This window comes from Toxotes jaculatrix, chromosome 16 (assembly GCF_017976425.1).
Source record: "Toxotes jaculatrix isolate fToxJac2 chromosome 16, fToxJac2.pri, whole genome shotgun sequence".
Lineage (NCBI taxonomy): Eukaryota > Metazoa > Chordata > Actinopteri > Toxotidae > Toxotes > Toxotes jaculatrix.
The window spans coordinates 18291903-18318425 of NC_054409.1; the positions used below are offsets into that span (position 1 = coordinate 18291903).

Genomic DNA, 26523 nt, shown 5'->3' on the forward strand with positions numbered 1-26523 from the left:
TACATAACCATAATAGAGCAGTGAATGTTTCTGCAGAAGGTCACAGAAGACAAGAGCATGAATTCAGGCGAAGATGAGACCACAGAAGAAAATGCCTGGCAAGAGCCAAGCTATCAACTTACTAGCAGATATCTGTTTCGCATGTAGCCACATCACTGAAAGAAAATCCTGTCAATTTCGCTCATTTACCAATTCAATTAATCTGCACTTCAGTTTAATTATGTGTACTTGAGCTCAGCCAGTAAGGTCTTACTGGGTGTGGATAGTTAGCTAGTTAGCTAGTTTTAGTAGACTGTCAAATAAAAAATCATAATAAGCACCACAGGAACATATTTTGTATATAGTGTAAGGTAGTTTCAGTGGCTTCAAGCCATGTGGTCAATCCACTCTACAAGGTTAAAAGATAAATCTGAGGGGTTGTAATCTATGTATTTTATTTATTTACGCTGAGATTACATGTAAATGATGAATGAGAGAATGAATACAGTCACACAATACAGATTTTCAAGGTAGTGTTGTTTATTCATGGCTGTAAAAGAGGCAGAACCATGAGAAAAAAAAGAGGTGGAAGTATTAAGTCTGTAGATGGTATAATGATGATGAGACATTTAAAATTGGAAGTAGTTCAGACAGAGAATACAAATCGGCATAGCTGTGGGATTAGAAAAAAAACTATATGGTGGACTCAAATTAAAACCATGAATACAAGGACTTCAGTATTATTATCAGCACACTAAAGCTAAAATAAAAATAGAAATCAAATAAAAAGGAGTAGTTACAGTCTTTTAAAGGACAGTACACGCTCTAAGCACTCTACACATGCAGTCCTTCAGAGTTAGACATTCTCAGCTTATATGTAGCGCTGTAGGTAAACCACCTGCAGTGAATTAAAGGCCAAGGTTTTTAAGCATCTCAGATTAGGTGAAGCTTCCTGTTAGTGTTGCCTTTTGGTTCACTGTGAGTTAGACTGACAAATGACTAACCCTTTAAACACAAGTTAGGAAGCAATGCAAGGAGATGGCCTTGGTATTAATGCCCCGCAACCTCAAGCACAGCTCAACTGCAATCACACCGATGCTTACGCATCAGTGACAAAACAAAAATGTAATTGCTTCTCCAGTGTACATTGCGTCTTTACTGCAACTGGAAACACACAGGTATTCAGTGAAAAAGTTCTGTTTGCGTCTGTCGTACACAGGAAAGTCGAGGTTGAGGGTTCTGAATATATGATTGATCATGCAGCTTCGCAACAGTGACAATGTCGTTCACATGTTCCGTAACAACTGTATCTACTTCTATGGCTGACTGTGACTATCTAAAAGCAACGTGTGGGATGAGTTCCCCGACAGTGGTTTATAAAAGAGGAAGTTCACAGTGCTCTCTCACAGCAAGTCGTTATGGCTCAATCTACTTTGTGAGAAAAAGCGTAAAAAAAAGACATACTCAAGAACAAGGTGAAATGTGTTATCTCACACAATACATAGCACATCTGCCTGTTTCTGTCTTTCTCAGAAGCAAAGGGAAATCAAGGAGCAAATGCAAAACAAAGCCAAGAACCAATAATTACAATAAAAGAAAAACATAAAAACTGAGAATTCAGGGTTTTTTTGTACACATTCCTTCAAACTGAAGACTGAAGAGCCAGTAGCAAATACATTATCAACCCCTGGGAATGATCAGCAAGCGCAATGCTTAATTACACTTCCAGGGATGACTCACACTTCGCTGTGTGTCACGCTCATTATGACTATGCTCAAACGACCTGCAGGTTTGCAGCACCGCAGACGGGTGTTTTTAATGAATCCGGTTTGTGAAATTCTAAATCAAACTCCCACATCATATTAAGACCTAAAGCACAACACAATAAACCGGTACGTTAGGGTTGTGCCAAATGCTTGTGGGTAAAAGATCAAACCTCTGATGTGATTAATTATGAATGTAGATGACGTCAAAATATTGGATTGTGGACACATTAATATGGATTCTGCGTGACTGCATATTCCACGGGTAAATAATCCACTGAAAATATTCCAAGTGTACTTCTCCTGGCCTGCTAACATGTAATTACATGGGTGCACTGTGCAATTTGTAGTTCTCACTGTCAGAATTGACCACCAGTTAAATGAGAGGGTACAAGCTTCTCTTTCTGCGTTCACTGTATTTTAAAAGACACTTTGACATTTTGATACAATCCCTATACATTCTAGTGGTTTCAACAGTTTAGTAATACTCTTTTCTTTTTAAAAAAAATGCGGGTGATAAAACCCTAAAACCTCACCTCGAGTGTGTGGGCCTGTAGTAATAGACATGCGTAAAAGGCCAGAAGGAGTGGACAAGACTGAATGCATCACTCACTCACAACTAAAAGCCTCTAATAATTAAAAACCTTTATGCAATCATTTTTACACTGTATACAAAATTGGCACACACTAACGAGGAAAAATAGGTTAATAAGCCAGCGAGAAATGATATCAAAACAACAAAAAGCGTAACTGTGTGTAACTGTGGCTTGCTCGGGGGGGTGCAACGATAGCAGACAAAAAGCAAAAAAATGAAAAGAGGCATTGGCCAGCCTTGAGGACCGATCCAACATTCTCCAATCTAGGACTCAGTCTTTTTTTTGTTCTTCTTTAGGAAGGAAGGAGTGCGGAACTTCTTTTTCTTTTTGGAGGGTGATTTGCTGGGAGACTCGTCACCCTCCTGGTCGCCAGCGTCAGTGGGTTCCTCCGCCTCGGCCGCGTCTGCGGTGGCAGGGGCAGGGGCGGAGTCTTCGGCAGGAAGTGCTGGGGCATCGGAGGGGTCGTCGGGCGTTAAATCTGGAAGGGTCTGTCTCAGGGTGGCTGCATCGCTCTCATCCTTATAGGTTTGGTCAGGCAAGGACTCTGGTGGGGGGCGGAGACGGTGAGAGTTATTGATCTCGAAAGACAAACCGATGGATCTGAGCCGCTGAGCTTACACATCAATGAGGCTACTACAAACTGACCTCTGGATAAGCTGTAGAACCCACGATTTTCTGCTAAGCCTCTTTAGTCTGGCTTCTTTAGTCTACAGCATCTATCCTTGACTTTGAGCCTTTTAAAAAATATAATTATGTTCTCTATTGTGCCTTAAAGTACACTTTAAGGCATTTTTAATATTTCCATAAGCAACCCTCCTAATAAAAGCCAGAAGAACACATCACAAAACACACTCTACTAAAGTAATACACCAGACACCTTAACATGCACTTTTTCTCAGGTCTTAAAACCCAGACCAAGATGCATATACAACTACAAAGTTTCTCTTTGGGGCTCATTATTTTACTTCTTACCTTTGAGACTGATGCTAAGCATCAAAAATAAGACTCTGCTCTTATTAATCAGGATCTGTTCTTTCTCTCTGACTCCTTTTACACTTCCTATTCTGACAGGCCAAAGCTGGTGCACACTCAGCGTTTTTGTTTTACCTTCATTTAAACAGGCAAATCTTAATGAGCGCAGTTCCCTTGCTCATTTGCACCCTGTGTACAAACAAACAAAAGTGAAAGTCTACAACACAAAAAAATATTGCAATGCTTTCAGAGATTTTAATAAATAAAACCACACAAGTGAGGTTACGGAACAAGTCCGAGGAGGGTCTAAAAGGCAAATGAATTCCAAACTGGTGCAGCTCTCTGGATCAACTGGTGTCAATCCAGAGGGTCTGCTTCAGTAGACCTCCAGGGATCAGTGGCCCACACAGCATTTAAACCACTGCTACAGGCTCACGCTGTGCAGTCAGGTGCCAAACGACTACAGCCCTGCTCATTTTTAATGCTGCTCACATGCTGCTGAAACTAGTGCGAAAACCATTCGCCAAGACCTGATCAAACACTACACATCAGTCTTCATTTCACATCTCTCATGTCCATCAGAGAACAGAGGTGAGGCCAAACAACATAAACAGGTAAAATGGACACTAAACACCACACAGACAAGCTTTGGGCTTCAACCGCCTTTGAAGCTGAACCAACAGTGAGTCTCAGCAAAGCCAATCAAAAGCCACACTCAGATAAAGCACTGATGTACCTGGTAAAGGACTCGTCTGTAAGACAAACAACATTCAACACATTTTCAAAACGTTACCTGAATTTTCCATGAGACAAAAATATACACAGTCATATAACACTGACAGAATGTGCATATGTGCAAAAGAGGTTGGTTAATTTGATAGTGACTCGTTGGCAGGAAGAGAAGAGAAGTTATCTAACGGAAAAGGTTTGGTAGGTTGTGAGGTTTACTTCAGGAACATCCTCCACTTTTGCTCAGAGCAGGTTACCATCAATCAGGTAAATGGGACTCGAAAGCTTGATATTACAGATCCAGGGATCACTTCTCAAATAGGACTGCTAGGGAAAATGTTTCAGTATGACCTCTTCTGGTAATTTCTTGCCATGGTCATTTCATTTTTTAAAAATGTTTTAACAGAATTGGGGCAAATATGGGAGATGAAAAATGGAGGAGCTCTGAAATAACCCCCATCAACACCGAGACAGATTCAGAGGAGTTCAGAGAACCGAGTTAAGACCGACTGAACAGTCACAAACCCCCGGCAGATGGGTTAGTTCAGACCACAGAACAGCTCTGCTATCGAAGCCATGCAAAGAAAAAGGGGTAAATGATCACACGCAGGCGTTGGAGGGTGACGGGGAATTAAGGAGGGTGGTGAGGAGGTGGAACAGTACGTACTTACTATGGCAACAGGTACTCTTTTGAATTTCCATCTCCTGATTGTAATCGCAGCCACAAAGAAGAAAAAGCACAAGTAGAAACAAATGTCTATGCAGATCAAACCACAGGCACCGAGTTAAAATTAAAAAAGGAAACAAAAATGTGGAAGAGGAAAAAAAAAAACCACCAGAAGAAAATTTTTAAAAAAAGAATGGTTGGGAACCATTCTTAGTAAACCCCAAAAGATGGAGAATGGAAGTGAAAGGGTAAAGGAGATACTGTACATAGAGAGACATATGTTATATAACAACATTTCGGGTATTAGATTACACCTGCGATCAAAGATTTCCATCCCCCTCCCTCCCTCATTACACACGATGTGTAATGTGATGTGTAATATTGCCAATTATTGTTTAAATACATGGCAGTAACATAAGATTTTTAGGGCCAGTCCTGGTATCATCACAGATGATACTGCTGGCATAGGTGTAATCCAATAGTAATAAAGACCAAGAGGGAGAAAATAAAATTAAAAAAACAAAACAAAAATAAACTGAAAAGTCTGCACTGGGGTCCATCACAGTAGCTATATATATCATATCTTTGTCATTTGCAGTCTTTCCAAACTATTTCCTGACATTAAGCTTTGAGACTGCCCTTTTACTAAGATTATCTGCCCCTGCAATTATCCATCTCTTAGGATAAACCTGATGAAATACTCTTTAACCTCTTGGCCTGTTATTACAGAAAACACAGCACAGCATCTGTAGTAGTATTAATAAAGACCACAACAACAACAACAGACCCCAAGACAGACAGGCAGATGTATGGGCAGGAGGCTTCGCATTCCCTTTGTTGACCCTAGAAAGATTCAAACCACCCAGCCAGAGGGCCGGAGAAACCCATGCTGAGCCAGACAGGTCGGGCCACGAGAGTCGAGTATGTCAGGCCAACGTACCTTCCTCTGCTCTGATTGGGGTGCTGGGTGGTGTGGAGGTGGGTTTCGGGCCTTTGGGCTCCTCCTCAGACTCTACGAGCTGCTCCGGGTCTGAAAGGAATTCAGCAGAAATCAAACAGTAAGAACCTATTTACACCTCATGAACAGTGAACACTGACAGCTCTGCAACACAAAGGGAAGACAGCACACAGAACCAAACCAGGGAGGAAGCTTTAATCAGGAGGACACTGCAAACCCTTTAAACAAATCCCAGTAAAATCAACCTTTAAATGTCCCAAAGAGCCACAAAAACTACCATTAGTTTTTATGGAAATCAGTCAGAGGCACAAGAGGGAGAGTGGACACCAACAGAGATATTTTCAGGACAGGTTAGCAAGAAGAGAAGGATGACACCATTTTTCATGTCCACACATGGGATGCTCTGATTGGATGACTGAGCTCAGGACACAGCTTCGTCAAAGGTTAGAACAACACTCCAATGCAAAAGCGTTTTTTAGACTTGAGGAGAGAGCATCCTGAAAGAGAGGGGATGGGTTTCTGTCTCAAAATGAGCCCTTCCTCACATCCTCTCTCTCAGCTCCTCGTCCAATCAAACCGCAGAAAGGTATCTGATCTGCCAGAGCTCTGATGCCTTTGGACAAGACATCAGAGGGGATGGGGGGGAAAAATAATCAAGCAAAGGCTTCAGAGATTGAACTGTGGGTAGGGAGGGTGCTTGCGCATGTTTAAAAAAAAAAGGCAGCAGACTCCAAACCCTCAGAAAGAGGAGAGGACACAGCAGACTGGGATCCCCAGGTTCCCAGTGCAGCAGTATGTAGTGAGGCGGACCAGGGCTCAGCAGGGGAGGAGGCGGGAAGCGGAAGGCCAGAGTTTAGGCAGGACTCCGCTTCATCTGGTGTACCTGGAGCCTGATCTGCCTTAGCTGCCACTACCACCGACGGCTCCTTGCTGAGGGCTCGCAGCACGGCACAGTGGAACTCCTTATGTGGGGAATCCGGTGCTGAAAAAACCTCATCTGCGGTCGAAAAAACGTCATCTGCTAGCGTCCCTGCAGAGTCAGCCTCGCCCTGAGCTGGCTCAGCCCCACTGGAGAGGCCGAGGGAAGAGGAGCCCTGCTCGAAGGCTGGTGCAGCAGGTGTGGCTGCTGTAGGCGGGACTTTCTCTAAGCTGGGCGAGTCAGCTGTAGACTGTAGAGTTGTGGCGACTGAGGCTTGACCTCTCGGTAGAGTTTCAGGCTCAGGACAGGATACACTGGAGGCTGATCCCTCCCTACTAGCGTCTTGTCCCTGCACTGTGAATCCACATGCATGTGTGTATGTGTGGAGAGATAACATCACAGTTTGGCCAGTCTGAAGTTTATTAGGTTTGTGAATAATTCTGCAGAATGGCAAATGTTTTTCTCCTTTATTACAAGAATATTTTACAAACAATTATATGTCATTATGTTTAAAATAACTGTACATAACATGTAGTATAACCAGAGAAGAACAGCTCAGGTGATCCCTGCTTAATTCCTCTCCTGTATCCATGCTTGCTGTGTAGACTTATCTAACCTACATTGTTTTTCTCAGTGTAATTTTCTTTCCTTGGGGAAGGTCAAGTAAAAGTGAACACAGAAGGAGAGAGCTGTGAATTAAACAACACAATTCCCTGATGTCCTTGCAACTTTACCCTGAGAAGGATTTAAAAAAATGTAAGTCATTAAATTCTCATCTGCACTGATATAAACCTCATTATACACCATTATCAAAACAGAGGGGGATATAACCGCAGCCCATTACTGAGAAAAAAAAAAAGCTGCCATTTTGACAGATAATGCTGGCTGTCAGTTTACATTACTGAAACTTGGCTTAAAAAAATGTACAAATTGCTGGTAATTTCTGTGAGACCTGACCACTGTGGTGAGCAGACAACTAATTTTTGCGACTATTATTCCATTCATAACAAAATACCAAAAATTCAGAGCCTTTACCTTCAGACCCTTTCTGTTTCTGCTCCACCTCCTTGCGGTATTCCTCCAGCTCCTGGTCGGTGAGTTTGGTGAAGGGGTTGGGACCCTGCTTGCTGACGATAACCTTGGGCTGGTACTCCTTTTCGATGATGGCCTTGGATGCGGTCACAAGCTCCCCCTTCAGGACACACAGAAGAAAGGTGGAAAAAGATGTTGAGGTGACACAGACGACAGTCACTCTAAGGTTACACATTGAAGGATTTAATCTACTGGAAAATAGCTGCAGTGTCAAATGCAGAAAATCTCAGTCAAATAACTTCTCTTCAGAGCACAAGCTAGAGCCAATAGGCCATTTGAAAATGTAAGTAGCAAATGTTATGATGTAAAATCACAGGTTACTTCTTGTTATATAAAGTCATAGCAGGATTTTTCCTTTTTCATCCCATACAATAAGGCTGCTACATAAAAGCCAAGCACTGACAGATTTGGAAAAAATTTCAAGGCAACAGTACATTACCAGGCACACACGCTAATCAAGGCACGACTAGAGTAAACTAACATAAACGGCAAGAGTTGAGCTCTTTAAGCCAAAAACATTAATTTTAACAGTTTTGGCTTCACTTAATGTTTTTTAAAAATTGTGTGCAATACATGCAGTAAACACCACCGTCACTGGATCTAATGCCTGCCCTCTTCACTGCCCACCTCAGCTTGAAACAATACACTTCAAAACAATGGTGAAAATCTCTCCTGCAGACAGACTCATGACAGCCGGGGTCTATCTTTGGCCTCAAGGATCCTAGCTGGCACAAGAACACATTAATTTAACTATCTAAAGTTCTTTGGCCCTAGAGCGCATATACATGCAGAAAAAGACTAGGTCACAAGACCACAGAAACATAACAAGAGAGAAATTTGCCTCATTCTAACACTGTTATTCACTTCATTCCCTTCATCTGTACAGGCCCAGAAATCAAGTGCCTATCTGCAGGCTCAGAGGAATGACTGGAGGGTGATGTGAAGTACAGGTGAATAGTATTTGTGACTGGAGCAGTAAGTACCTTTCTAAATGATTTAGCAGGACTATAGGACCCCTCGGACACATCAAGGCCATCAATAGTGTCTGTACAGTCAGACAGAGGGGCGTCCTGCAATAGTAAACCCAGTGAGGTGGGGGGCACAACCCAGCTCTTAAACACCAGCACATTCAAATTAGCAGTCTGGCAGGCAGGCGTGAATGTGTGCAGACATTCACAGACATACCACCTTTCACACACACACACACACACACACACACACACACACACACACACACACACACACACACACACACACACACACACACACACACACACACACACACACACACACACACACAAAGGTGGAAAGAGAACAACAAAATCTCGCTCAATTAGAAATTCTATTACTTATGTTACTCAAACAGAAATCTCTTCATTAAAGAGAGTGATATAAGTAACTACTTAGGGTAACATATTTATAGTCACAGCAAATGGGGCCAATTTGTCAACATCATCATAACCGCTTCACAGTAAGGACACACACTTAGAAATCTCCAAAACGTTTTAGAGCTTTAGAGTGCTTCATTTTAAGTGGTTACAGTTCAGAAATGATTAGACAATAACAACACAACTGCAGGCTTATATGTAAATCTGTCTTTTCAAAAGTAGATGCATTCTTTGTTAAAAATTTGTGTGCAAAAGTAGAATTACTTGTTTACTAATTACTTACTTTCCACCTCTGCATCCACTCATACCATACACACATACACAAACATCGGAAATGCATGCAAAGAGAGATGGTTCTGGAAAGAGATGTGGGATTGTGACAAGCATAGCAGTGATGGAACAAAGAGCCTGAAGCATGCATTGTAAAGACAACTATTCACACAGGTGGGGGGATATACAGTATGTGGTTCATACGATCTGATCCGTAACAAAACAACAACTCATCCAGGGCTCCTTTGGTCTGACTATTGACATGCTGGTGAAGTTTTAGGGACACCTAAAGCTAAATTAAGACTTTTAATTTGACTGTGTTCTGCTTCTCGTGATGTTTAGGTTAAAACATTTCAAGTCCGTGTAGCAGATGTGTGAAGGGAGGGTAAACCATGCAAACTGAACTCAAAAGGCAAATTTTAAGCAATTTTCCCATGTTTTGCATTTGTACCTCTCAAAAAGAGGATAAAGAGATCATGCACCGGAAAAAAAAGATATTATCGGACTGTAATGGAGACATTTTGTTGAACTTTTCAAGGTAACAGCCTTAACTCTGAACTACTGAGAAGAAAAGGCAGAACCAATAAAATCCACAAAGAAATGAAGAAAAAAAAAACAATGCATGATAATGGAGACAACCTGAGCTGGCAGGTCTGGAGAGCAGAGTGAGGTTACCTCTCCCACATACTACTCACCTGCCAGATTGACCATCTCTGTGGTTAAAGAATAACGTCACAGTTACAAAGTCACCCCATGAAAAAATGTGGAGGACATGTTTCTTTCTCTTCGTTATTAGTGGTGAAGTTACTCCTTTAGAAACTGACGTCTGATCAGATTACATTGTATTTTTAATTGCAACAAATTTCTTACATTACAGCTCAGTGTCGAGGACAACTTCACACACAACATTCACACACTGCAGCGTTTTGCTTTAAGGGGTGACTCCGGACCTGGACAGAATAATTTTTTTAGTTTTTTTGAGTTTAATTTAGCTCAATAGAGGAAACCAAACGACACAAACTCTCTGGTATTTTATCAGTATGTGAGTCATATTCATCTCCAGGTCAGGAAAGCTGTAGCAGCCAGGTTTTTTTTATGTGCTTAGTTCACAGACTGACCTGGGTAAAGGTACGTTCCACCACCGTGCTGGCACACAGAACCTGTGACTGGGGCCCTGCTGTCTTTATGTCCTGCAGGTTCTGCTCCCGGATCTACAAACAACATGAAGGAATAATAAACACCCAGTACATCCTGCTCAAAATGCTTCCATCTTATCTTAGATATGTTTCACAAATGCACAGGCAGTAAAAGGAGTAAAACATTTATTGAGCTAGAGACACAGAGACAGCAATACTAATAACCAGAAATCCAACTACAACCAAATATAAAACAAAGCTGTGTTACCTTATTCCTCATTTCCAGGACTTCCTTTGGGTTGGTGTTCAGTGGGATGAACTGATTGGCTACGGCAGCCTGGCGGAGGCCGTCTTCCTTTGTCCACTGTAAACACCACGTAACGTGTTAGAACACAACTAAAACCAGAGATACTGACTGACATGAAAACCCAAGCACAAACTATGCAGGCTTCACAATACAAGAATCATGCTGAACTGAAATGGACAAAGTTGGATGACTGTCAAAAGGTCTGAATGTAAAAAGTGAACCAATGATGATGAGACACATTTAGGAAAAAAGGTGCAAGTTTGGTTTGTATTTTAGTACGCTGAGCAGGGGATTGTTCTGCATCATTACCTCTGTGATGCTTATTCATCAACCTATGGTATTAGATTATTTTCCCAGTAATGTGGGATGATATAATCTAACTGAGTCTAGAATGTTTGATTTTTGTACAAGACCCAAATGGAGCGAAGCCTAAATTATGTAAATGGAGAGCATTAGGACACTCATGATACATGACAGATTCTATTTTTTGTGAGTGTTTTTATAAATTGTTAACTAGAGAAGGAATTTATAAAGAAAACGACTTGAGACTATGAACACATTTTTGATAAATTTAGTTTTAAAATTTATAAATAATCCTACTCCTTCACACAAACTTGCTAACCTGCACTAAGCTTGTGGAAGTGAGTTATACAAGTTATATAAGAGAAACAGATGTTTTTAAATTGTGCTTTTACATGTTACCTTGCATCTCTTGGTATATTTCCTGTGCAGAGGAGCTGCAAAATGTGATATGCAAAGGAGATGAAGTTTATAATTTTATAAGCAGCTGAGAAGTTAAGCTTGCATGACAGATTTTGAGAGCCAGCACCGAGGGGGCTTCACACAGGAGCCACTTTTATGTTTTTAAAAATAATGTGTAGGTGATTTAAGAGAATATGTGGCATTCATCAGTTCCTTATGCGCTGTGAGTTTATGAGTGGTCCAGACCTCTTGTATGAGTTATGTACAGACAGTCTGACTCTCCGAAACTAGGGAACAACAATGATTTAACCTGAAATCCTTATGTCTTAATCTGTATGGATTTAATTAGGATAAGATGTCGTTTCTTTTTTCGTCTGCTAATTTCTGACAGCAGGACAAGTTCAGCACTATGAAGGTCTTCTTTTTTCTCTATGGAAACATCTCTGTAAATGAAAATAGTCCACAACCTGAGCACAACACGTATCCTTGAAAGGCAATTTTAGGACTGAATACAGAGATTTAGGATAAGAATACAAGAATGTTCTTCCACAAGGACCTCTGTGTTTTTAAACATCTCTCAGGTTATATGCTCCTCCGGGCTTACTGCTTTAAAGATGATCAGTGTCAGTGATGCTCTGTCAGAAACTCATGAAAAAACCTTGTGCAGGACAACAACCATTTGTCATCATCATTGATGTACTATTAGAATCAAAAACAAACAGAAGGAGCACACTGAAAATCAACCGAAAACATCACAGAATGAGAAAAACGGTGAGAGGGTAGGGGAGGGAGTGGGTGGTGGCGAGAGGTGAGGGAGAGTGAGGGGTGGCTGGGTGGGTGACTGAGACGATGAGGCTGGCTTACGAAGCGAGAGTGGCAGTGAGGGGTGAGCTGGCATCACCAAAGTCATTTCCCAGGCTGATACACAACAACAAGGACGACAGAGATAAGAGAGAAACACACCCGAGGACACTCGCCCACGTTGGGACAAAAATTTAAAAAATGAAAATAAAAATAAGAAATTCCATTGTCACAACGCTACAATATAAAATATTTTCTCAATGTGAAAAAAAAATATCCCATCTACTTTTCGTAAACCTGGTAATGCTCAGCATGATTAAGGGGAAAAACAGTCTGCACCCATTTCTTGCACCAAACTGAATGAGCAGCGCGTGAATATACAAATCAAATCGTCAGCTTCCATGCAAAATATTTCATTTAAATCTTTTTAAACTAAGCATGTAATCTGCAGTGAAAAGCGTAAGCTCATGACTTCATTCCTGTGTTTACTCTAAGCTTGGCTGGTTAGCTGCCAAACCAGGGGCTAGATGAGGAAGGGTTTCTTGATGGAAGTAGCTGGGTTGGGTTGGTTGAGTATGAGATGAACATGTAAACACGATATACTCACTGAGATAGAGTCTCACAACACAACATTTCCTACTTTCCCAACAGGAGATAATTGATTCAAAAGTCAGGTCAAATTTCATGGCTTTTGTTGCTTTGTTTTTTTTTTTTTCTTCAAACAAAATCCATTCATGCAGGCCTTGAGGTATTTAAAACAATTTTCAAACTGAAACCAGAAATTAGAGAGAACAAAAATAATAGAGGAAACGGAAACATACAACTGGGAGCAGTTGCAGGTGTTTGAGAAAATTAGAAAAGCAGGCTGCATAACTCTTTTGCCAGCAAAGTATTTGCTTTCTGCTACCATACTATTTTTTTTTTATCAAATATCTATCATGTGTCTAGCATTATTCTGGAAGTTGAATATTCTCAGCTAGAGACATGCCACCTCCCTCCTTTATGCAGGCAATGTAAATCTCATGAGATGTCTAATAAATACACTTTGTGAGCAGCCTAAGGAGCAAACTCACACTTGGAAAGTTTTGACTGATATTCCCTCAAATCTCACTGAATCTCCCTGACTCATCTTGAGCAACAAAGTTAGCCAACTTCAAGATGCAGAGACAAAGCTATGTGTATTACAGGGTGAGCAACAATGTGGCAACAACATCACAGAGTCTCTCCACATTCACCTGCCCACTCGAGGACTCATGCCACACCCCTGCCTCTCGCTCCTCTGGGAAAAACATCCAACACCAACAATGCATTTCACTACTACACATGCAGTGGGGGCATGCTGTGGGCAGCTGGCCCGGCATCATGAAGCATTAGGAGACCAGAAGGGAAAAAGAGGGTCAACAAATAATCACAGCTATGCCACAAGGTAATTAACAGAGCAGAGGTAGCTGCATTAGAAAGGTGGGTTAATAGGACATCTGAAATTACAGTGTGAGTGAGCTTGAAGGTAGTGAAAAGCAAGAATTCCCTGACTTGCATTTTTAGCCTGTGAGAAGTTAAAAAGGAAAGATAATCAGATTTTGACTCCTCACTGTCCCCAGGCCCTCAGGATGCCGACCACCTACCCAATTCCACCAACAAGGTAGCTGTAAAATCTATACTATGAACAATAAGGTAGGCACAGACCAAGCAGTTGGTTATACAGCTTGGCACGCAGACACCGGACGAGAGAGACTGCAGCAAGGGTTTGACGTGATCGTGTGTTATGTTCGTCCACACCTTAGGCTTCGACTTGGGGCTGCTGCCGTCGGGCCCGTCCTCGTAGGGCTCGTCGGGCCGGCCGCCGGCATTGAGCCAGCGGGTCTTGTCGCGCTGGCCGCGCTGGAAGCTGTGTTTCAGCGGGGAGCGAGCACCTGAGTCGCTGTCCTCCCCGTATGAGTAACCACCGTGGGCAGAGGGAGCGATCTCCACATCACTGTACTTTTTACCTTTGTCTCGCAATGCCGGGCAGCGGTAAGGATAGCCCGTCCTGTAGCCCTGGGAGACAGGAAGACACATTGATGAGAAGTTTCTTTTTATTGCTGTGAAATTTTCATTTTTTTTAACCTTTTCTTTGTACCTACCAAATTGTCAAGCATTCTCATGAGAGCCTCAAATTCCTGCTCCCCGACTTGCCACTTGGGGTGTGCAGAGGACCCGTCGCCAACTGGCTCAGGGACCCTCGGACGTGACTTGTATTTCCCCGGGTCCAGCATCACCAGATTATCTGGCCCTCCAGCGCTGGCCAGTGTTCGCACCTGGAAAATATTAAGGGGATATACAGACAGAGAAACCACAGACAGACCCAGAATACAGAGGGGGGGAAAAAATGTTGACATGAGGACATAGACAGACACACAAACATCCAACATAATGCACACACATACGGAGAATAATGAAGAAAGTGAACATATACAGAGAGATATGGAGAGACAGGAGACAAAGACAATTGTTATGAAAAATGCAGACACACATATGGAGCAAAATACCACAACACCAAATGGAAATACATGATTTTCTCTGTCATACTATAATGCACAGTAACAAAGTGATAATCTGTATTTTTAAGACGTAAATTAACGTTTAGTTGCAGCCAAGAAATGATATATATCCGAGGGTATATTCTGTTGTACAGAGAGTGATATAATTTACATTTAATGTCACAGTAAATCAGGTCAACAACAACAATCACTTAAATAAGTTTTCCAGAGCTCAGCGTGTGTCCTACCTGGATCTCACAGGCAGTGACCAAGTTGTGGATGTAGTAGAAAGCTTCTTCCACTGTTTCGCCTACGGAGACCAACCCATGGTTTCTCAGGATGAGCACCTGGGACAGAGGAAAAATTAAAACTGGGAAAGAACAGCCACACAAAAAACATGACCACTGGGCTAATTAACAAAAAGCATAAATTTTATGTGTTTCTGAAGTTATAAAATAAGACTAAACTTTCTAAGTAACATTTCTCGTTTTCAATTTCACATGCACACTGACACACACACACTGCTGTTACCTTGCTGTTAGGCCCTAGGTTCCTCTGTATAAGAATACTTTCCTCCTCATCCACCAGTATGCCATGGTAGTCATGGTAGGTCACCTCACCCAGAGACAGTGCCTCAGGTGAGATGGGCAACAGGCCGCATTTCATGGCTGATACCTGTAACCAAACAAACAAGGTCACATGACATATGATGTAAGACTATAATGAGCCTATGTCTGAGTTTGTATTGTATATAATTACTGTGTACACACTGCCCCTTACCGCTGCACCCGCAGGTGTGTGTACATGTACGATACACTTGACATCGGGTCGTGCAGCGTAGATGGCAGAGTGGAGAGTGAAGCCGGCCTGGTTGACCCCGAGGTTGGTGCTGCCCCGGTCCACTATCTCACCTTGAAGGTTTATTTTCACCTGGAGGGCCAGGGACAAAAATGCAGTTCATTTTTTTGTCAAGTTCTAGTTAAGTGCAACATATTTTAATCTTATTAGAAGTGAATTTATCTAAAGAGGAATAAGAAATTCAGAATTCAGCACAGATTCTCACCAGACTGGAAGCAGTGACTTCACTGTACAGGAGCCCGAAAGGGACAATAAGGAAACGCTCCTGGTCTGAATTCACCCTGACCTACAAGACCAGAGGACAGATTACACTGTTACAGGGAAAGTGGCTCCAAAAGGGCTGGATAAAATCAGTTGACATGGTCTGTTGTATTTTAAAGAAACTCACTGTGAGGTGGTTGTAAATGAGCTCGGACCAGCCAAACAAGTCAGCGAGCCGATAAAAGGCAGCCAGCTTGCAGCGAAGTAGCTTCTCGCCCTTGTCATAGGAGATGGAGTCTGAGCCGCGCAGGTCATTCACAGGAGTCACCATGCCCAAACCTGAGAGGAAGAGGTGGAACAAACAGAAAGACAGTGTTCGCTTACATGGAAGAGGTTGAAAAATAATAACAGAAAAACGCTGAGAAGAAAGAGACTATGAGTGAAAAAAATACAGTGCTCTGTACAGAACAAATTAGGGCCATTTCTGATTCTCTGACAGCAGGAAAGGAAAAAAATCTCACTCAACAGATAATAACAAGTAGATGGAATCTGCCTGCTGAAATCTGACTGGCCACTTTGTCCAGAGATTAACTCTGGCATACGCCGCATTACTCATTGTGAGCACAGACGTAGCAAGGTTGAGGTCAAAAAGTCGCACACACTCATTCTCTTCTCTGCTTACTCATGTTGAGCGCTGCCATGCCTCCTTGCGGTGCAGCGGGATACATGGAAGGCATGCTGGTGGTCATGAAGTCTGCGATCTGCTGCAGAGCCAAAAGGCTCGTGGGCGTCTTCCCCTTCTTCAGCTGATCCTGGATCATTGTCTCCAGCTCCTCGCAGAATGCCTGCCGGTCATCAACACAAACACAAAAACATGTCAGTGCAAAAAAAGAAACTCATAGAGGCACAATGACCCAAAAACAACAGAAACAGATAAAAGAAGGTTTGCTAATGATAGATTTTAGCCAATTTATTATTTTCAGTTCCCGCAGAATGCTTCATATTTTAAGTTGCCTCTGTTTTCAATTTATTTTTTCATTTTGGTATGAAAATAAATCTGCAGGAACTCACATGCACCATTCAGGGCCTGTTTTTCAGGGCTTGAATACATCAGTGCTTTTCAAACATACAATAGGCCTTTAAACAGTGCAGTTCTCTGTCCTGGGCATTCAGCTGCTCACAGACACGCTGCTGATGGAGAATAAACTGGATCCATCATGTGATGTTGAGAGGGGCTGCTGTCTTTACACTAAAAACAGCCTTTTCACATTTTTAAAAACGTCTGTTATGGCACTGTGTATTTATCAACTGTGTCCTTAGCATTTTGTCAGTTCATGTAGTGAATAAACAGCAAATGTAAGGGTTGTGTTTTGTGCGTTACCAGCCTGATCCATGATACAGAAACTACTGAATCTGAATATATAATAAACACGTGAGTTAAATATATATGGTCCACTGACCGGGCTCTGTAGTATCATGGAGACCCTCTTCCTCTGCTCCATCATGTTGAAGTCCTGCCGTAGGTCGGGCGCCATGTTCCTCTCCCTCTGGTACTCCGGGTTGCTCTCATCCACCCGGTCAAAGTACCGCTCCTTGTGGGGGGCGGTGGTGGGAGGGGGGGCCGTCACTACTCCGGCACCTGACTCGCCGTTCATCCTGGGCCGGTGACCTCTTTATAACAAGGAAAAAGACGATGTGATGTATATGCCTACCTCTGACCCTCTGCAGCTTTCTGACCATCTTTTTTCACACATCATAACTGTTAATACTGATCAAAACTAACTGTCTGCGGGACGGACGATTATGGCCTAATCATTCAGTGCATAAAATGTAGGGCTCGCTTCCTAAATGTGCAGAAAATACATATTTATCATTAAGTAATATGAAAAATATCAAGTAGGAGACATTAAGATGCTGATAGAGGAAATACAGAGAAAGTTAGTATGAGCTTGGCCAGTCATTAGCGCAGAAAGCCAATCACCCCCAGACCACACTCGCCTCTACTTCCTGTCATGGTCATGTGGCCGCTCTTCCCTGCCCAGAGAGGTTTTAATTGATTTCCACAATGTGTTTCCTGGAATCCACTCAACTGTCAAGGCTGGGTGAAGGAATGGAAAATAAACACTGGAAATATAACCATAGGTTTCTTTACCATTCAGCCTCAGAACAAAATTAGAACCAAGGAGTGTTTGTTATCATGGATAACAGATTTTTGATGCATGTTGTCAACATAACTATTATTGTATACCAGGGCTGCAAGTAAAACTTATACTTCATTAATATCATAAACTTATCATTATAAGTTTGGTTTCTAAAAATTTCAGAAAATATTGAGAAAAGTCCAAGGTGATGTATTCAAAAGATATTCAATTTACTATAATTGAACAATTTTGTCAACAATTAACTAGATAATTGACAAAATTAACTGGCAAATTAATCAATAATGAAAATAATCGTGAATCGCAGCCCTTGTTAATACATTACCACGCGTTCCATTAAACTGTTGCCCCAAAAGAGTTAACTGACAACAACAGAGAGTGATTTAAAGACATAGAGAAGACAGAGACGGATTTCCAATGGATCCATGTCCATCCAACTGGTGGGTGTACGTGAGGATAAATATCCTCCAGCTGTCTGTCACAGAACAGACGACTCAAGCTCTAACTCTGAAGGATGCAGACAAACCTATGCAGCATAGGAAGTGTGTGTGTATGCAGGCATGCATGGGTAATGGAGGGAGCGCCCTGGCAGAAACTGATGCAGCCCATTAGTCCGCATCAATACAAATGTTCAGCCAAAACTGCCATGACAACTGCAGACCAAACCCAAAGCATCCAGTATCACACTGAGAGCTGACAGGCCCTCTCTCTGTTTCTGACCACTTTTATTGGTCTTCTGAGATTTTCCACAAAATCAAACCCAACAATTTTCACAAAGCTCAGGTCGCCTGCTCCAGTGAAGGTTTCTGTGTCTTCATGCTGTTCGGCTAATTCTAGGCCAACACTTTTTTTTGTCTATTTTCACCTCATAAATACATAACAATAAAATTTAAAGACTGAAATGTTAAAATGTATAACAGATGGATAGGATGCATGGCCTTCATTTTACATCATTTTGGACTGACAGATTATAGTTAATACCTAAAAACTGTCCATACTTCATTAGTTACTTTCACATCAATATTATACATTAATTTACAGTTAATTACATTTAAATATGTGGTTTAAAAGCAGCTACATACTCTCTCTGCAGTCATTCAGGAAGGAAAGCTGTTCCCTTCTGTCACACTCGTGTGATCAGAACATCAGTTACTGAGAGAAGAATAAGGACATTAGCAATTAGCTCTTCTGCCAAATACACTCATTAAGGAAAGCGTCCCATTCCCTGGCCTGTTATTAATATAATTTTACCTCCAAAATGTAAAAATCTACTCAGATTAGTTTCATTCTGCAAATGCAGCAAAAACAGTGAGATGCACATGAAGATCTGCCACATATAAATTCTTGTCAGCCTTGTTTCCAAGAAAAGGGGCTTAATGCTTCTGGACCACCGGTCAGCTCTCATTCCCTTTGGTTTGACTTGTTTATGCTACGTTTGTTTATTGCTAGAGGAAAAGAGAAAACAAACATGTTTATTTACTGATGATTACTGATGTCTCATTTTAAAATATTATTATCCACTGTGGTTTGTTTATTGTGCTTTTTATAAACTGCCAATTATTTTTCATTAATTGACAGTTGATTAGTTGTTTTGTCTATAAGATATCCAAAAATAATGAAAAATGCTTATGATGTCCAGCCAACAGTCCAAAAGCCAAAGACATTCAGTTTACAGTGATATATGAGAAAGAGAAGCAAGAGATCTGCACATTTGAGAGGCTGGAACCAACCAATCAATTATCAAAATAGTTGGCGATTAATTTTGTGGCATTTTACTAATCTTGTGGAGAAGTCCATTATGGTTACAACTGCTGCCACAGGCAATAGGTATAGTGACCTACTGGAGTTTTACCCAGAGCTATTTTATATCTAAAAATCTGTATTCAGGCTTGATATTAATGCTAATCTTGCTTGCTTAAAATGACCCGTCTCTGCACTGCAGGAATAGTGTAATAGGATCCTTTCAGTTGTCTCTTGAGGCTGCCATTAGTCCAGACAGTCCTGCACTGCAGTGCACACCACAACAAAACTGCCAACACCTGCAAATACAGGGTGAATGAACCTGTGTGTTTGTTTAAGTATCGCTAAAACTGCCTGAAGGAGAAAGATAAAAAGAGGAGCGGCTTTCTTCTGTTTTTTTTTTTTTTGCTGTGTGTCAGTGCTATCACCCTGATACCAGAGTAAACAATGTAAGGAATGGTTAAAGAGAATACAGGACGTGTTGTGCATTAACAAAAATTACGAATGGAGTAAAATCAGGTAATTTCCACTGCCATCTAAAGGAGCATCTGAGTAAACTCATTCCCCACTGCACTCTGCCTCTCCACAAATGTTAACTGAATCACTCCATCTGTGCAATACTAGACACCATTCTTTTTCTGTTGCATATAAACTGTGCTAAAAACAAATGTTCAGACCCCAGAGTTGTTTATTTCTTCTGGACAGCGTAACAATAACAATGTCTGTAAGATGCAGGAAGCTTTACGCATAACGTTGTCATCTCATAAACGCAGGCGCCCCCGCCTCACCGTTTCTCCTCTCTCCTCAGAAATATGTAGGTGCAGGGGCTCGGCTAGCCTCCGCTTCTGTTAAGAGTACGATCGCTATGGCAACCAAACACATTACCATGGCAACTCGGGACAGCCTTTAGAAGATTAGTGTTATGTAAGAACAGCTGTAGGCCAACATCACACTGCAAGCCAGTCAGTGTCACACGGCGCACACCTTCAAACTAAAGTGTTACTCATTTTGAAGATTTAAAACATCTGTTGATAAAATTAAAATAACACGAGTTGCCAAGGTTACAAACAATCTCACACAAATTACACGACCTGGTTATAATCCAGGCATGCCGCGAAAACTACGACGTTTTACTGCACTTGTCCTGTCCTTGAGAAACAAACCGAAAATTCAACTCCAGAAATGTCACTGTGCATCAGAAGCACCTGTCGTTTTGCATCAGTGAGCGAGTGTCATACTACATTAGGGCAAATCATGACAACCAGAAAGAGCTCTGCTCTTCCACCTGAACCCTCTTCAGAAGGGACAGAAAAAAACTGAACATAAAAATGCAGCAATTATACAAACAGAACATCTTGTGATGGCCTGACTTCCCACAAGCAGAGTCGCCCTTGCTTCCATAACCTCACCCATTAGATAAACTGTATTGGAAATTACCCCCGTCCTCAGTGAGTGGAACCGTGGGTGTGTCTGAAGCTGCAACTTATGAACCACCCTGCAAATGTTGGGGATTTTAAAGCAGCTCTGACTTATCAGCATCTGGTCTTGGCACTGCACTGCGTCCTTGTGGATTTCGGAAAAAGGTTCAGCTTCTCGAAAAATGTAAAAAAAACCCTTTTTTTTTTTTTTTTTTAAATCACCCAGTTGTGGAATTACCACGTAAAGACAGAGTTGCACTACTGTAGTCTCAGACTGGAGAAGAAACAGTCAAACGTTTTAATTCTGAGGCTGCGGACAGAGGAACCTGCTATGGGCCATCTCTGGCTGATAGCAACAAAAGAAAAATCACCTTGTTTGAGCCTTTGCCTTTAAGATGCTGCCATAAAGTGCCTGCCATAAAGACCTAATGAAGACTTGACACACTCTAGACTGTCTGTGAAGCTGCTATTTCTGCCTCCATTTTCACTGTGAATGTGGGAAACCCTTGGACTGTACGTGTGTGAGGATTTTCTTCGTCTCCAAGCAACAGGAAAATGTTATGATGATGAATCAAGGATCACATTCAGCTGCTACAGTCTAAGCCACCTGCCTTTGTGCGAGAAATTAGAGGAGACATTTTGATTTGTCATTATAAGAATCAAGTGTTTTAAAACTTCATGCTTCAAAAGTACCAAAAGGAGATGAAAGCCAAACGATGAAAACACTTGAGCCTGCTACGCCATCTCCCAGAGGAACCTTTGCTCATTGCACTGATGGTTATAAACTTGGTGGCAAATGACAGCAAGTTAAATCTCTTTACTTAGACCAAAAGTTACATTGACAGGAATCTACTGCTCAACTGAGAAAGCCAGGAGCAGCCTGGTGAGGATGTCTCCACCAACCAACTTATATCTCACTTTCAGTGAGCTGATTGTGCAACTCCTGTTTCATACAACTCTATTACTCCTTAGTCAAGTTCATTTGCACAACTATCTGCACCATCTGATGGTGGAAATGGTACAAAAGTCTTCAATCCAAGTGCCTACTGGGATGATGTACATCTATACGTACAAAAAAGGAAAATAAACAGGATGCTGTTGCGCTTAACAAAGGGTATAATTTCCTCTAGATGAGTGACTCAAACTGATGTCTTGAACTTTCTGTGACACCACTCAGTACAGATGTTTCCATTCTGCACAGATGCAGCTATGAGGCAATGATGCAAAGAGAAAAAGGAAGAGGTACTACATGAAGAGGAGCATCAGACTCCCAGCTCTCCCACGGTGCATGGCTCTTTATAAGCTTTAAACTGCTCAGCATATATTGTACATATTTCAATTTGGTCATAAATCTCCTTTGAGAGACGGAAGCTTGAACTACAAACATCTTTTCAGCGTGACTAAGCTCTATGAAAAAAGATCCATTTAGTTCTTTCCAAAAATATGCCAATCAAACAATCGCCAGTGAAAAGATTATTGTGTGTGTATTAAGATAGCCTCAATCTCTTGCTGGTCTTTCTCTAACAGACTGTGTGTGTGTGTGTGTACAGTTGGTGTTTCAAGCAGTTTCCAGACATTTAAAAGAAGCACTCAGACAGGGCCCTTTATATCTCTGAGCTGGATGCCTGTCATTACTGGCAATGAAGAATCCACGAGCAACTGCTCTTTAGTGCACACGTGTATGTGTATATGTGTGTGCGTGAGTGTGTGTTACAAAATCCTAACTACTATGAATGGTAGGAATGCTTTAGGTGTCATTTAGCACTGCCCCATGTATGGCCTTGTGCACCAGACAGTAATCAGTGTACACAGATAAGTCATCTTACTTACAACATGAGCTAACAACAGAAAAACAAAAACACAGTATTTAACAGAATGAGTATATGAGTCCATGTTACTGACTTCACTGCTCAAACCACATGACTTGAGGAAAGGAAATCGGGTCTTTGCAACATTACTCGTGATACTCTGCTTGAATTTGTTCCACTATGTTTCTCAGCATGAATATCATACCAGACTATATGAAAAAAAATGACCTTTTAATATCTTAAATTCCTCTCACACACTCCACATGTAAACATATCCTTGATTTCAGAGTCAAGGGTAAGTATTTCAGCACAACAATCCACCAAGCAGCACTTCTTTAGAAATAAAAATGTAATTTTCCAACAATTTTCTCATTTAGTCAATTAATCTTTTGGTCTATAGCTGCAGCAGTTAGTTGATTCATTGATTGATCGATCAACGGACAGAAAATGAATCGTCAACTATTTTCTAGTTTTAGTCACATCTGAAGCAAATGTGCCAAATATTTTCTGGTTCCAGCTTCTCAAGACTAGTAAACTGGGTATATTTGGGTTGTGAGTTGTAAAACAAGACAGTTGTGAGTATTGGATATTAAGGTATTGAAAAACTGTGCCAAGCTCTGTTTCCGCTTTGAAGTCAGGTGGACCGACCTGAACCTGTAATGGAGGATTATAGTTCATGCCAGCCAGGAGGACAACACTGTAGCATCCATCCACTCACTCACTCACTACATTATATTTCCATTTTACTGTATGTAATTATGTTCCAGAGAGCTGTTTCCAGGTATTTGTGCTTAGTCAACTGATGCTAACCTTGTGAGAAAACAGCTCGAGTGGGATCCAGTGTCACACAGCATCCATCACTGTTTTGGAAAGTAATGTGACTTTTTCCAGGTTGATGTTTATCCTAAAATGTGATTAATGACCCCCAAGACAGCTTTCAGCCAACAGACACCTAACTGTCTCATTTGAGAAACAATAAAATTAGCTCCACAGACAAAGCCAACAAAATTATTTTTTAAAATGTAAAGCTAAACCATCAGTGGGACTATCAGCACGGTAAAGGTATTATCTGTCGCTGTCGGCCAAGGCCAGGCATGACACTGCATTGTGTTAACATGCAAGTACAGTGATCCAGGGTTTATCTGGTTGTTGCATGTCATATGGGACAGAGTGGTGGGAGATTGCTCTCTGTAACAACACACCCCTCCCTGTATGGCTTCCTGTACTATGCTGTGTGCATCTGCATAACATTCTGCTGGCTAAATATTTGAGTCAAACATAGCTACACATATTGACATGATCTTTAGTGACCTCTGTGACGTGAATGCAATTTCAAGAATGTCTGTTTTTACATCTTCAACTTTTTAAAAAAAGCCTCCTGAAACCCTGCTAAGTGATCGCATCTGGGGAGGAAGGAAGGAAAGAGTGAAATAGAGAGAATGGACTTGAAATCAGGAACACATTTTCAGCTGCACTGCAGTCAAGGGTGTGGGCGTGGGGAGTGGGAGTAAAACAAACACAGAGCTCTGTATCTAGAGTGTGTGTGTGTGTGTGTGTGTGTGTGTGTCTGTGTGTGTGTGTGTGTGTGTGTGTGTGTAGTAGTGGAGTGTGTGTCGAGGGTGGCAACATGGAGCCAGACTGACAGAGCTGAGCTGGGGCCTTTGGGAGTTTCACTCATTCTAACAGAATTACCAAATCCAGGGAGTTACCATCCCTTAACACAGACACACACACAATTTATCTTGGCAGTTTGGCTTTGTCTAATCCTCACACTGTATGAGGGGGAAGGGACTTCACAGTGCACTTAAGAAAGAAGCCAGACAGCAACAGTTTAGTGGTTACCTTCTTCAGTTTGGGCCCAAATACAAAGCGCTCACTGTCGGTCAACAAGGCAACAAGGGACATTAAAAACCTCCAGGTTATATCAGCTTCTAACTGCTTTTGCTTTTGTCTGAAAAATACCACAAAGCAGTGAAAAACCATCACAAGTTCCCAGAGCCTAAGGTGGTTAAGCCAAACTGCATGTTTGATCCAATCAACAACCAAAATCCAAGATTATAAATTTACTGTTACATAAAAAAAGGGGGAAATTGAGCAAATCATCATAATTGAGAAACCTTAAGCAGCAAATGTGAATGACTAAAACAACTCATTAAAACCCTTGACAGTAAATTTTGTGCACAGTGTATGTCCATTCATTATTACTGTATACTGTAGAGTGTGGTCCAAGTTTTATCTCAGGAATTGTTTAAACGTATTATCTGTGTTTTGCATTCTGCCATGCCATACACCAGTATGGGTTAGGGTTAGGCATGGTGTTTTTTTTTGTCCTAACATGCACAACCTGTTTTCAACTTAAAACGAAAGTCCAGAGATATCTTTATACAGGACATGGTGTTGTCTGTCTGGCCTCGTACAGGAAACTGCCCCATCACCACACAACTGAATACAGCCCAAACCCCCCTGCTTTCAACACACGCCCAGACCATAAACAGTATCCGCTGCAGAAACACTACATGAGGAAATGCAGAGACCTAAACTACCGTACCTGTGCGCACAAGAAATGCAAAATAATGCAACCGCAGGCCCGCTCGGGCAGCGGGGGCTAAAACGATACTTGGGGCAAAACACACCGGGCACAGAGTGTGCGTGGCCCTGCGCTGTTTTTGTTCCACGCAGGAGACCGTCTAAGCGGAGCTGAATTCATTAAACGGCACAAAAACACAGAAATGCTCGTTTTACGGTGGGGGAAAACGTGCTCGGCCGCCTCTCCGCAGACTGCCCAGATTAAAGGCAATACAGCGGCAAAACAGTGAGAGAGCTCGCCACTTCGAAACACAAGGAGAAAGACCATGGCACCAACATTAAAACACACACACAGGCCGTGTTGCATCGGACAAACACTGCCGCAGAAACACAAACCGTATAGGCTATGTCAGAGCTTACCCTCTCTCTGAAGAAGTGATGAAAAATAAACAACGCTCGGTGAAAGCGGAACGGCGGTTTTCACTATTTTTTATCCCCCTACCCTGGTGGTTTCAGAGCGGGTTTATCTCCCTGCGCTTGTAGTCCCTGCGTCGCCGCTCCGCCCATCCACCATCATCCCACTTGGGTGCGGCAAACGGGTTAATCTGCGGCTCGTCATTGGCCACCCGAAGCCACGTGATAGTATCGGGGCGCGTGATTGGAGCATAAGATGCAGGGGCCCGCCCCACCCAGAAAGGGGCTTTGGGTTTATTGCTAAAAGCTAAAGCCATGAAGCTTAGTCGAGGAGGATAGATCCTGGTGCTGGTCAGATAGAGATACTCACAGTTTATATTTCAGACTCATACCTGCCCCATATGTATAATGAACATTTCCAGCGTCCATAAACACTGAAGGAACAAATAGGCTCATAAAAAAAGTCATCTGCTATTTTCAGTATGTATTAATCCAGTGATAATTTTCTTGAATCACTAATTCACTTCATAATGCCAAAGCTTTAGAGTTTATCAAATTGCTTGTGTTCCCTGACCAACAAAATGTTCAATTTACTATCAAC

General features: G+C 41.8%; 1 protein-coding gene across 13 annotated transcripts; it reads right to left on the reverse strand.

Annotated features, from left to right (window-relative positions):
- Positions 1-499: 499 nt before the first annotated feature.
- Positions 500-26063, reverse strand: add1 (adducin 1 (alpha)). Of its 13 annotated transcripts, none has more exons than XM_041059290.1 (18): positions 25929-26063; positions 17318-17526; positions 16540-16702; positions 16045-16196; positions 15862-15942; positions 15579-15728; positions 15330-15473; positions 15047-15145; positions 14403-14576; positions 14059-14316; positions 10738-10833; positions 10452-10544; positions 10029-10046; positions 8659-8745; positions 7619-7775; positions 6548-6937; positions 5647-5736; positions 500-2882 (listed from the first exon to the last, which is right to left on the reverse strand). In XM_041059290.1, exons 2-18 carry the CDS (start codon positions 17510-17512, stop codon positions 2602-2604), a joined length of 2628 nt encoding a protein of 875 aa, XP_040915224.1. In that variant the 5' UTR covers positions 17513-17526; positions 25929-26063; the 3' UTR covers positions 500-2601. The 13 variants fall into 13 exon arrangements, with proteins under 13 accessions (XP_040915224.1, XP_040915212.1, XP_040915219.1 ...); XM_041059279.1 differs by lacking the exons at positions 8659-8745; positions 10029-10046 and adding exons at positions 3446-3499; positions 4047-4062 and having other exon boundaries at positions 2761-2882; XM_041059281.1 differs by lacking the exons at positions 8659-8745; positions 10029-10046 and adding an exon at positions 4707-4744 and having other exon boundaries at positions 2744-2882.
- Between the last annotated feature and the right edge of the window lie 460 nt (positions 26064-26523).

What these genes read in the sequence shown, in the direction of transcription:
- add1 (XM_041059290.1), bottom strand. Translation starts at nt 17,512, where the DNA reads ATGAACGGCGAGTCAGGTGCCGGAGTAGTGACGGCCCCCCCTCCCACC. An exon ending in AAGTCACTGCTTCCAGTCTG is followed by an intron (nt 15,729 to 15,861) that starts GTGAGAATCTGT and finishes CTGGCCCTCCAG; the next exon opens with GTGAAAATAAACCTTCAAGG. An exon ending in ACACACCTGCGGGTGCAGCG is followed by an intron (nt 15,474 to 15,578) that starts GTAAGGGGCAGT and finishes GTTTGGTTACAG; the next exon opens with GTATCAGCCATGAAATGCGG.